At 38.7% G+C, this 11,782-nt stretch overlaps 1 protein-coding gene across 1 annotated transcript in view; it reads left to right on the top strand.

Moving 5' to 3' along the window:
• The first annotated feature begins 4,456 nt into the window (after positions 1–4,456).
• Positions 4,457–11,782, top strand: part of LOC106882587 (chymotrypsin-1) — an 8,975-nt gene continuing 1,649 nt past the window's right edge. The window contains exons 1-5 of the mRNA XM_052975302.1: positions 4,457–4,576; positions 5,806–5,821; positions 6,687–6,852; positions 8,913–9,034; positions 11,385–11,526. Of these exons, the coding sequence (XP_052831262.1) occupies positions 4,520–4,576; positions 5,806–5,821; positions 6,687–6,852; positions 8,913–9,034; positions 11,385–11,526 (503 nt within the window). The 5' untranslated portion in view covers positions 4,457–4,519. The remainder of the gene's footprint in view (positions 4,577–5,805; positions 5,822–6,686; positions 6,853–8,912; positions 9,035–11,384; positions 11,527–11,782) is intronic.

The raw sequence follows: 11,782 nt of genomic DNA, 5'->3' as shown, positions 1-11,782 counted from the left end.
ATTACCTCTAAATTTCTATATATATATATATATATGTATGTGTATATATATATATATACACAGGGCGTGGTGGTGCAAAAGTAGGTATTCATTTACGAAAAAGAAAACACGTACAAACTCATTTATTTTTATTTAAAAAATTGAAAGTTACGATAAAAGTTATACTTATGGTAAATGTATCATTATGCTTAATGACACTGAAAATATCAAAAACGAGGCTGACTAATTTCATGTGACACTTACTGTATACATACTTTATGCAATACATATGTAGATATATATGTAGATGCATATTTATGTATGTATATGTTTAGGTGTGATTTTTGCAGAATCACTCGAAAGTACATGCGTGTGTGAGCGTACATATGATGTAAAGCTTCTCATAAAAGTAAACTGGAAAGTAGCATGATTATATTCTCGACTGATGTCTCGAATACCGAAAGACTATAAAACTCTAAGTTTGCTCAGTGTAACCGTTACCAGCCTTAAGTTGTTGTACCGTAACAGTTTTTTTCGTTGCACTGATGTATAGATGTGTGAACTGTCTGCGTTAGTGCTGAGCTACATCGGCTGCAGTAATAGCAACTGTGTAACACATTAATGATTGAATATTCTTATTGGTACAGCAGTACTTCATTAATGTATTTTTCTATTTATTAGGAGAAATTTCTGTACTAAGTCTGAGATGAAATGCATGGTATGCTGATATTATCAAACGTGATGTTCTCTGTTGTTACCGACAAAGTAGGGACAAAATAAGATGTAGTTAGACGCTACTTTAAGTCAGTTGATCTGAAGGTAGGATTCTACGTGTTTAATGTAGGTTTGGAGTAATTATCAGCCATATCGAGAGATAAGTAGGAGGATACGAACATAATTCTTTCTACTATAGGCACAAGGCCTGGAATTTGGGGGTAGGGAACTAGTCGATTGCATCAACCCCAGAACGCAACTGGTAGTTAATTTTTCAACCCCGAAAGGATGAAAGGCAAAGTCGACCTCGGCGGAATTTGAACTCAAAACGAAGCGACGATACGGATTTCGTCTTGCTTGCTGACGATTCTGTCAGCTCCTATAATCTGGATATGAATCTGTCTGAAATATATCCTCTCTGCTACAGTTACAGGGCTTAAAATTTGGAGGAAGATGACTAGTCAATTTTATCGACCCCAGTGTCCAACTGGTACTTATTTATCCACTCTGAAGGATGAAACACAAATTCGACTCAGAAAATAAAGACGGACGAAATTCTGCTAAGCATTTTGTTCGGCATGCTAACGAATCTGCCAGCCCGCCGCCTTGAATTTGTCTGTATATATGACAACATTCAAGTAAAGGTGGCAGGCGCATTTTCAAGAAATTGCACAAGTTGTAAGAAACAGGGTTTAGTGTTATTTCTTGTGGAAGTTTTGAATATTTTTTGTGTGAATTGGGTTACATGAAATCTGGAGTAGAAACTTTCATAATATGAACCATAGTTATAAAGTTCTCTAGTAAAATTTGTTTTTTTTTAAAGAGGTGATGTATGTTGTCTGTTATGATTTTTTTTGTGGCTGGGGATCGGAGCCTGGAACCGTGTTGTCTCTTCAAATGTTGTGGTATGCGCTAGTAATGTCAAGGATGATAAGAATCTATAAAATTGTTTAGCTGTTTCATCGCTTGATGCTTTATTTGACTTTGGAGTTATCTTTCCGCAGACTCTGGGAATTGAACTGACTTGGATGAGTGTAATGATTGTTTCGGATTCTAAATCTTTTAAGTAATTACTTGAAATCTTGCGCAATCCTCACCGTTTTATATTTCCGACTTCTCAATTGTGTTTGGTGTGTCAGATGCCAGGTAGAGCGAAATACTGCTTCATTATCATTTTCACTAAACGTTTGAGAGAACTTAGATGTGGCTACTTAGATTTTTCGAAAGCTATTGAATGTTTATTGCATGTTTATTCGGCCAGTTTTCTTAAAACTGATTTTGACATTTCTTTAAATGCATAACTAACTTACTGAGTGACGAGATTAGAGCTACATTAAGGCTCTAAGAAAAATCTTTCTTTGCTACAAAATATTCAACTTTTAGTAATTTTTTCATGTATAATCATAGCGTCTCCAAGAGAGAGACCGACTAGGCTGCGTAAAATGTTAAGATGAGAAATGGTTCCTCTCACTACAACACTTAGTTGCCGCTATAACTCTTCTTCCCTCAAATCAAAAATCATCAGTTGATGTAACCAAAGAAACAGCGATCTGATAGACAAAGGCTAGAGGCAGTACAATTGCAACTCAAGCCATAACAACAACTTTATCAAAATCAGGAAGAGCAACAGCAGTGTTATCAAAGGCAACAACAGCAGCAGGCAGAGGAGGCGACAGCAGCAGGCAGAAGAGGCGGCGGCAGCAGCAGTAGAGGAACAGCAACAACTCCCACAACATCTGTACATCTCTGAGACGAATTGAAGATGTTATTTGGGAAAGACTTGTGTCACAAGATACGGTCGATCTTTAAGGACTTGGATGTGACCAATTGTGAAGTGCATGTCTTCGCTCATGTAGCTGTCTACTTCATGACAGATACATGAATATAAATAAATTGTCATTGTGTATTGCTTATGTAAATCCTCAATATCTTGTGGTTTTGTATTCCCTCCATACATTTTCATGCTTCTTTTCGAATAATTAAAATTTTGTCCAAGATATTAGTAAAGAGGTTGGCGCTTGTCACTAGGGGACCGACTGGTGATGTGAAAAATTGCGTCAACCCAAACAGATCTATCCACGACAACCTCCAGCTAATGTGATATATTGTAGAGAGGGTGGGTAAAGAACCTGGCATAGGCGATGCCCAATTTTGATCAATCAAAATTCTAGAATTGGGCTAACCACCACTACATGGTGTCTGTCTTCACGACGGCCAGTTCCGCTTCCGGCTCCTGCTGTCGCGTACAACAACATTATCTCGGTAATTCGGGTGAATGGTTACCTCTCGCAACAATTCAGTGTCATGCCCCCAGTCCATCAACGTTGTATCTCTCGTATGTAGTGACACAAGAGCCACTATTCTGCCAACTAAAGACATCGAGGGCATTCTGCGTGAACTAGAAAGTGGAAGAACCGTGATGGCGTACGTGGATTATGCCACTGCCATAGCGAAGTGTCACTCACCAGATTCATATATCTGATCGACACTTATTGCAAGAAACGACCAGGTAGTAACAGAAACAAAAATCAAACAAGAAAGGTCAGCAGGCCTCCAGCTGGGCATCTGGAGCGGTAGGTTCAAGCCCTCTAATAACATCGATGGACGCTGGACTGAAAGACCGGTAAAGTTGTTCGGGGTCTGGTTTTGGACGCGTGGAGAACTAGTGACGAGCAGGGTGGCCAATTTCCCCGATAACTTGATTGAGAGAAAGCGATTGCTGCAAGAACGGGTTAAGATGAGAAACGTATATTTCACCCCTGTCATATATTTCCGCCTGGGCGTCATGTCTTGCTCTAGCTCGCGTCTGACCTGGTTGAAACACATACTCTTCCGCTTTCTGTGGAAGGGACTTGTTTTACTCTTCCATATTTCTGTTGAAGGGACGTGTTTTATTCTTCCGTGTTTCTGTGGAAGGGACGTCTTGTCAGGTGTGCCATTTGTTGTCAGCACTTGCTGAGTAGAGAGTGGAATGAGCATGCCGTGGCTGATGATGTACAGAAATGTGTTGAAGCCGCGACATCTCCATTGTTTCCATGATAGTGGACAGATGAGGTTGACGTTTGTCAGACTCGCTTTCCGCAGCTTGTTTCTTTGAATGTGATACAGTTCTGGATCAATACCGGATCAATTTGAACTTGGAACGTAAAACCGCAAGAAATGTCACAAAACAATTTTGTCAATCTTGCAATCGACTTACCCGCTCCCTTAAAATTTCAGGCCATGTGCCTGAAATTTCAGGAGAGAAGATAAGTCCATTTGAAGGCTTCATGAGGCACAACAGGGGGTCTCGTCAACCGTGGTTTGTCATCGAATCTGGTGTCACTTAGCTTGAACCTGTTTCGCACCACATGTTCACTGGCAGATGCAGGGCCTTTCACATCATTAATTTCTATTGCAGCTGGTCTTGTACTCAATCCACTTTTCCACAGATAGCTTAAATGGCTCTAATTGCAATTCTTTTTTTTCAGCACTCGTTATTAAAGCTGTAAAGTAAACATTAAACAAGCTGTATCAAAATAATAACATGAGGGACACAAATTGTCGAAAATCATCGATGAAATCTCCCACCAAAAATCTTTTGATTCAAATTGGTAGGCGAGAGCGATTGCTTATCTGAAAAGCTTTTTAGGTTGTTATGAGGAAATCTCAACGCCTCTTTGATCTGTGATAGGCAGCAGCTGTTATCTCTCAGAGTTGTAATACGGGGGCGCGTGGAAGGAGTAACCGCTTTCTATAAGTGTATATATATACACACATGTATATATATAAAGTTATATTTTGTTCGGACACAAAGGACTTCACCAGTACTACAACATAATCAAAAATGCTGTTTATACTCTGTCTAGTGGCATTGGCCTATGGTATGCCTCTCGAAGAACCAGTAAGTTATACTCTATCTTGCTATCATTTTAAAGATATGCCCCAACCTGCATAGTTTTCTACATATAACTTTGAAAAAAATATCCAGTTTTAGTATCTCATTCTGTCTCTCCATTTGTGTGTGCGTGCGCGCAAGTGCGCGTGTTGGTGTGTGTGTGTGCGTATTATTGCGGGTGTAGCTGGGTACATTGTGCACACAGTACATAAATGATTCAATACTAGTCGAAGAGTCATAATATTTTCGACTGGGAGATTTGTATTCAAAACTTCAGCGATAAGCTATTGAGAAAACTTCAGAGAACAGTAACCATTGGCAAGAAATATGTATGTATGTATGTATGTATGTATATGTCTATCAGTTTATCTATCTATCTATCTATCTATCTATCTATCTATCTATCGGGAAGTTAGTGTCATGCCTATAAACACGAAGCAATTGTTTATGCAGCATGCTTGCAAAATCGTTCGTACTCTGGACAAAATGCTCAGCGCTATTTCGTCCGTTTTTACGTTCTTCGTTGAATTGCCTCTGAGGTCGACTTCGCCTTTCATTCTTTTTGAAGTGGATAAAAGAAAAAAAAAAAAGAAACAGTCTTGTCGATGCAATAAACTAACCTCTTCTCCACATAATTTCATCACCTGGGACAGTAATAGAAAGCATTATTTTAAATCGAAGTGGTAATTGCAGCCAGTTGGCAGCAATCATCAACACGATGGGAAAAAATGCTTTGCGGCATTTCGTCCGTCTTTTCGTTCTGAGTTCAAATTCCGCCGAAGTCGACTTTGCATTTTATTCTTTCGTGGTTGATGAAATAAATACTTGTTATGCTGCCGGGGTCGATATAATCGACTAGCCACCTCTCACAAAATTTCTGACCTTTGTCTATAGTGGAAAGGATTATTCAAAATAATAGCAAATAGGTAGACACGCACAGAACACCGTGTGTTTAAAATTTTATTACGTCTTTTGTTTAAGTTCAGATTTCTTAAGACAAAACCCCGTATTTGTTTTAATCCCCTTCGTTCAAGAGCAGAAGAGACCCGACTTTTTCGCCAATATTTTCTAACACCTTTCAAACTGTTTGACTGGAGTAATTATCAGATTTTGATCCAGACGATTAAATCTGAAAGAACTTCGTTAAAGCATGCGTCCTTCTCTAAAAATGTCACGTTATGATTGTTTATGAAACCCAAATGCGATTGATTTCTTTACTTATTTTTTTTTTCTAGATCGAGTATGGTATAGGTATGTATATAATTTTTACTATTTTTCTAAACATTTATCTTATTCAATCCGCTCATTTATTAGAAATTTAATGAATAGAATTAGTGAGAGTTAGATTCGTCTCATTGTGTTCTGATTATAAATTCACCTGGGATCAATGACATTGTCGACTAAACTCTTAGAAAATGCTTCACATGCTGAAATTCTCATATTTATTACCTATATTCCTTAATGGCGTCGTTATTTTTAAGTAGACGATATTAAAGGATGCTTATCAACAAAGTATAGTTGGGTAGCATTCTGTATACTTATGACAAAGACAGTAAGTTCACAATCACCATAAAGCCAATAAGAGATACATTGTACCTAATTTACATGGCGTTTCTATTACATTTGTAGCAAGATCATTACTGATTAATTCGATTTCAAAAACAAATTTAGCACAGCCTGTTTGAAAATTGCTTTGGATGTATTTTGCGTGGTTCACTATGTTGGAAGTATTGCGATCAAGAATATGGTTTGAGGACAACTCGATATCTTAAACTGTCTACTAATGCAGTAAAGACAGCCCGGAGGTCATGGAGGTCCTAGATGATCATGGAGGCTTCACTTCCTGTTCTGAATGCGCCTTAAAAAATATCTTTCACTCATTTTTTTTTTCTACACTTCGCATAGATACAGTTGCTTGTTATCGTCCTGCATTTCTACTATAATTGACTCTTTTACGTTCATGTATTCTACATAAGCAAGCAAGATTCCTCTCCAAATATATTACCTTAGATTAGATAGTAGTTCATATAATGATCTTAACCTCAAATATATAAAGTCATTAACTTACATAATTTATCTAATTCTCTCATTCTCTCTTTTTATTTTTGCATTGTAGATGAAGACCTCTTCATCAATAGTTCATACATTGTTGCTGGACAAAAAGCCAATAGCTGCGAATTCCCATCAATCGTTTCATTACAAATTCAGAAAAATGGGAAAACTTTCTTATGTGGCGGTAGTATCATGGACGCAACCCACGTGATCACGGCTGCCCATTGTGTGTACGTAAAGTTGTAATTTTAATTATGCAAATATTATTAGGTGTGAAAGTTTGATGTAGAATCGACAAAACGTCTGAGACAATCCATTGTGCATTAGGCTGTTCTCTGCCAAACAGTTTGTAGCCTCATACACATAGTTTGGAAATTAGTGTTACTATGTGGAGGCGCAATGGCCCAGTGGTTAGGGCAGCGGACTCGCGGCCATAGGATCGTGGTTTCGATTTCCAGACCGGGCGTTGTGAATGTTTATTGAGCGAAAACACCTAAAAGCTCCACGAGGCTCCGGCAGGGGATGGTGGCGAAGCCTGCTGTACTCTTTCACCACAACTTTCTCTCACTCTATCTTCCTGTTTCTGTTGTGCCTGTAATTCAAAGGGTCAGCCTTGTCACATTGTGTCACGCTGAATATCCCTGAGAACTACGTTAAGGGTACACGTGTCTGTGGAGTGCTCAGCCACTTGCACGTTAATTTCACGAGCAGGCTGTTCTGTTGATCGGATCAACTGGAACCCTCAACGTCGTAAGCGACGGAGTGCCAACAACAACAACAGTGTTACTATGGTTGTTCGGACAATCGAGGGAAAATTTGGTAAAGTACCGGAAAATACTTTGCAGTTCATCCAGAATGGTTCTGGGTTTCAATAACAAGTACTATTTTGTTTTTATTCCTTTTCGTCTTAATTTCAAATTCCACTATGCGTCCCCATGTATAGGGCCTCAATAAAACATGTAGGTGCGAGGAAATGGAATCGATATGATATAATATAATCTTGTGACTGTAGTCTTGGAAGATATACCAGTGTCATGTTTCAACAAAGTGCACATACTAAATCAGCGAAGATTGAAACCCAAATAATTAAAAAAAAAGTACAGGAATTAATGAAGTGTTGTGCATTCAAATATCTGTCTTCTTTTTCAGTAAAATCGGAATGACAGATCGGGCCAAAATCGAAGAGGTGATTTGAAAGTATTAAAAGACATATGTTTAAAGTAATCAATTAGATTCAGATGTCATCCCAAAATTTACAAATATAGATAACCAAATTTAAGATACCGTTCACCCATCACCAGTGGAAGCGCATGGCTTAGTGGTTAGGGTGTCAGCATAATGATCATAAGATTGTGGTTTCGATTCCTGGATCGGGCGACGCGTTGTGTTCTTGAGCAAAACACTTCATTTCACGTTGCTCCAGTCCACTCAGCTGGCAAAAATGAGTGACGCTGCGATGGACTGACGTCCCGTCCAGCTGGGGGACACATACACCATTGAAACCAGGAAACCGGGCCCATGAACCTGGCTAGGCTTTAAAAGGGTGCATTTATTTTATTTATTTCACCCATCATCATAGTTACCGTTTCTTTTGTCACATTTCTGTCTCGGTGACCTCCCCAACACACTTGTAAATACTCATTTATATCCTATTAGTTACGATAAAATTACCAAGACTCTACTTAAAGCAAAACCATGCAACTGGTAATTCAAGATTTATTGAGCGTTCAGTGATTCCCCCTTTTCTTAATGAATACCTGAACCTATTTCTATGGCTTCTTAAAAACAGATAGAGGAGAAATCATTAGTGGACAATGAATCTGGACACGGCAATACTAAAATAAAAACAATCTGATATAAAAACATTACGTTTTTTCCCAGGGTAAATTTTGATATGTTTCGGCCTGTATTGACCCATGCCATGGCTACTTTAATGAACACTATATGGTTGAATTATTTGAGTTTTGGCTGGATCAGGTGTCGTGTCATCATAGCACTCTCAAATAAGAATTGTTGGCCAAAGCATATCCAACTACAGGTAGTTTCTCAGGTATTCCTTGGAAGAGAATTGTCCAGGTACGTTTTGAAAGACCATGAAGTCCTTACCTTTCTTGAATTGTTTCGGAACAATGATAAATAAGGCTGAGTTGATGTGGGGAAATAATGGTGATGCAATGCGTTTTGCGTCTAATTTCTCCTCCCTCTGTTTTTGAAGTAACCATAGAAATATTAAATAACAGATATAATTAAATAAATTTAAAAATTATAAATATATAATGTTTCTTTCCAGGTTTTCAGGTGTGACGAGAATTGTCGTATTCTACGGAGCTACATCAACTGCACAGGCCAAATACACATATGCCACCAGAATCAAAGCCCACTCAGGGTTTTACACGACCAGCCGTGCTCTGCGTATGTATTATTTGTCTATTTTTATAAATGTACAGATATTTTAAACTTAAATATTTTTATTAGCTAAATTCAATTTAGTATGGTAGCCTTTCTAGCACTATATTGTCTCGATAATCGTGAGGAGCCACATTAGCGAAATACACAGTTACAGAGAAATCAGAAATTCAAGGAGCAGATAAAGGTTTAGGCCAGTATGCATAGCGTTTAGTGAGAATCATGCGACCACGGTATAGAAAGGAGAGACAAAGTTTCTCCTGGGTATAATACATTGGAAAGCAGGACGGCTGGATGCCAGAATATTCAAAGATAATATTAACGGTCCGAATGATTGTAAACTAAGTAGCTGTACTAAAGATATCTAAGGGCCATTTGATGGTCCTAAACAAGGAGAAGGATTAAACCATCACCTAAATATGGGTATATACGAAAACAACTAATATTAATACACCCTCACATCACACCACGCACACACTACAACTGACCAACTCCTTTCTCCCTTCCCCATTTTCACACACACATACGTCAAGATCACCAGCATTCTATCTCCCACACACACAGCCCGTCGTTCTTCGATCACCGTTCTTTCTCCCCCTTTTCTTCGCTCCTCTGTGAAAATAAATCTCTAACTTCCGGTCAGTCATTACTATGATTAGCCATTACTATGATTGACCGCTGACTGGACACTATTCAATTTTTTTTCTCCGTGTTTTTCTCCTTGTCTCCGTATTCTTTCTGTTGAAGAACGTAGCTCGAAACGTTAAAGACTTTCCGTATTCCCGAGCGTCATACTAATACATCCTTTTGTTGTTTACACCACCTGCCCTCGTCTGTTGTTGTTTTTTTCGTACATTCTCCCATAATATTAATAAATAAGGGAAAAGTAAATGTATTCTGAAACTAATGATATGCAAAAATAAAGGCGGCGAGCTTCCCGAAGCGTTGTAGTCTCCGTTGCAGTTTATCATATCGCATCATATAGCTTTCACAGTGCTCACAGAGCATTAAGCAGCAGCCGTTGAGTCGACATTTTGATGGCTGGCGCGAATCATCATGTAATAAGATGAACTCCACCATTTACATGTCAGCAAACGTTTTCGCAGTTACAACATTAATCTGCGCGCGCGCGCGCGTGTGTGTGTGTAAGCTGGCAGGAACGTTAGCACGCCGGGCGAAATGCTTAGCGGTATTTCGTCTGTCGTTACGTTCTGAGTTCAAATTCCGCCGAGGTCGACTTTGCCTTTCATCCTTTCGGGGTCGATAAATTAAGTACCAGTTACGCACTGGGGGTCGATGTAATCGACTTAATCCCTTCCTTTGTCCTTATTTGTCCCTTCTACATTTAGCCCCTTGTGGGCAATAAAGAAATAAGAAACGTTTACACGCCGGGCGAAATACTTAGCGGTATTTCGTCTGTCTTTATGTTCTGAGTTCAAATTCCGTCGAGGTCGACTTTGCCGTTTATCCTTTCGGGGTCGATAAATTAAGTACCAGTTGCGTACTGGGGTCGATCTAATCGACTGGATCCCTCCCCCAAAACTTCGGGCCTTGTGCCTAGAGTAGAAAAAGAGGAGGCAGAATCGCTAACACGCCAGGCAAAATACTTAGTGGCATTTCGTTAGCGGTTCGTCCGTTTTCCCGTTCTGGGTTCAAGTTCTGCCGAGATCGACTTTACCTTTCATTTTCTTGGAGTCGGTAAAATAAGTACCAGTTAAACAATGGGGGGTCAATGAAATCGACTTAACACTATACCCGAAATTGTTGGCCATGAGCTAAAATTTGAAACCAATTCCTGTAAGAATAGTTTTAAGACTGATTTGCCTCGGAACACGAATTTCCTTCAGTTTTTTCCAGAAAAAATTATGATAAATTGAAAAACATTAACCACTTAATACAGCAAAGAAGTTAGTACGATATCTGTAGGAAAGTACACAATAATATATTTTACATATTTGTTTTGCAAGATTTTTGATGTGAAATCATGTGTTGAAACAGATGTTGTTGTACGCAGTGCGTGTGTTTTTATTGGCTAAACTGGCAATATGACCGTCCCCAAGTACAACAACATATAAATGCTATATTCAACAGAAAATATCATAGATAGAGTGTATGATATCCGATGATACCTGGCACCGGTATTCTGCCGATTGGCAAGCAGTTCTAATACTTCTAGAAATAGGTCTTTGGGTAATATACATAAAAAGTTCTACATTTTAAATTACGAAAGAATTCAACCCGACAACGTAACACATTTAATTCAGCTACATGCAATATATAGAAATTAATTGCTAATATGGAGAAGAGAATTGCTAATAGGGGTATACTGCTTATTCGATACTTTTTATATCTTCAGACAATGATGTGGCAATATTGACTCTTGGCAAAGCCATACAGATGTCTTCATGCGTAAAAGCAATACCATTGGCAAGTAAACACACTGTATTTGATGGAAAAACATGTATCACAGCTGGCTGGGGAAAATTATCATGTAAGACGTTTTTTCTTTATATATATATATATATATATATTTAGCTAATTTGCTTATATATATATTTAGCTAATTTGCTTGTTGCAAAACCAGTGACTGTGTCCCACTTTTTCTTCTATATATTGTGAGCTAGGTGGAGGCGCAATGGCCCAGTGGTTAGGGCAGCGAACTCGCGGTCATAGGATCGCGGTTTCGATTCCCAGACCGGGTGTTGTGTGTGTTTATTGAGCGAAAACACCTAAACCTCCACGAGGCTCCGGCAG

This window comes from Octopus bimaculoides, chromosome 21 (genome assembly GCF_001194135.2).
Source record: "Octopus bimaculoides isolate UCB-OBI-ISO-001 chromosome 21, ASM119413v2, whole genome shotgun sequence".
In the NCBI taxonomy this organism is placed as follows: domain Eukaryota; kingdom Metazoa; phylum Mollusca; class Cephalopoda; order Octopoda; family Octopodidae; genus Octopus; species Octopus bimaculoides.
Note: the sequence above shows the minus strand (reverse complement) of the source record. Positions and strands in the feature narration are given on the sequence as shown.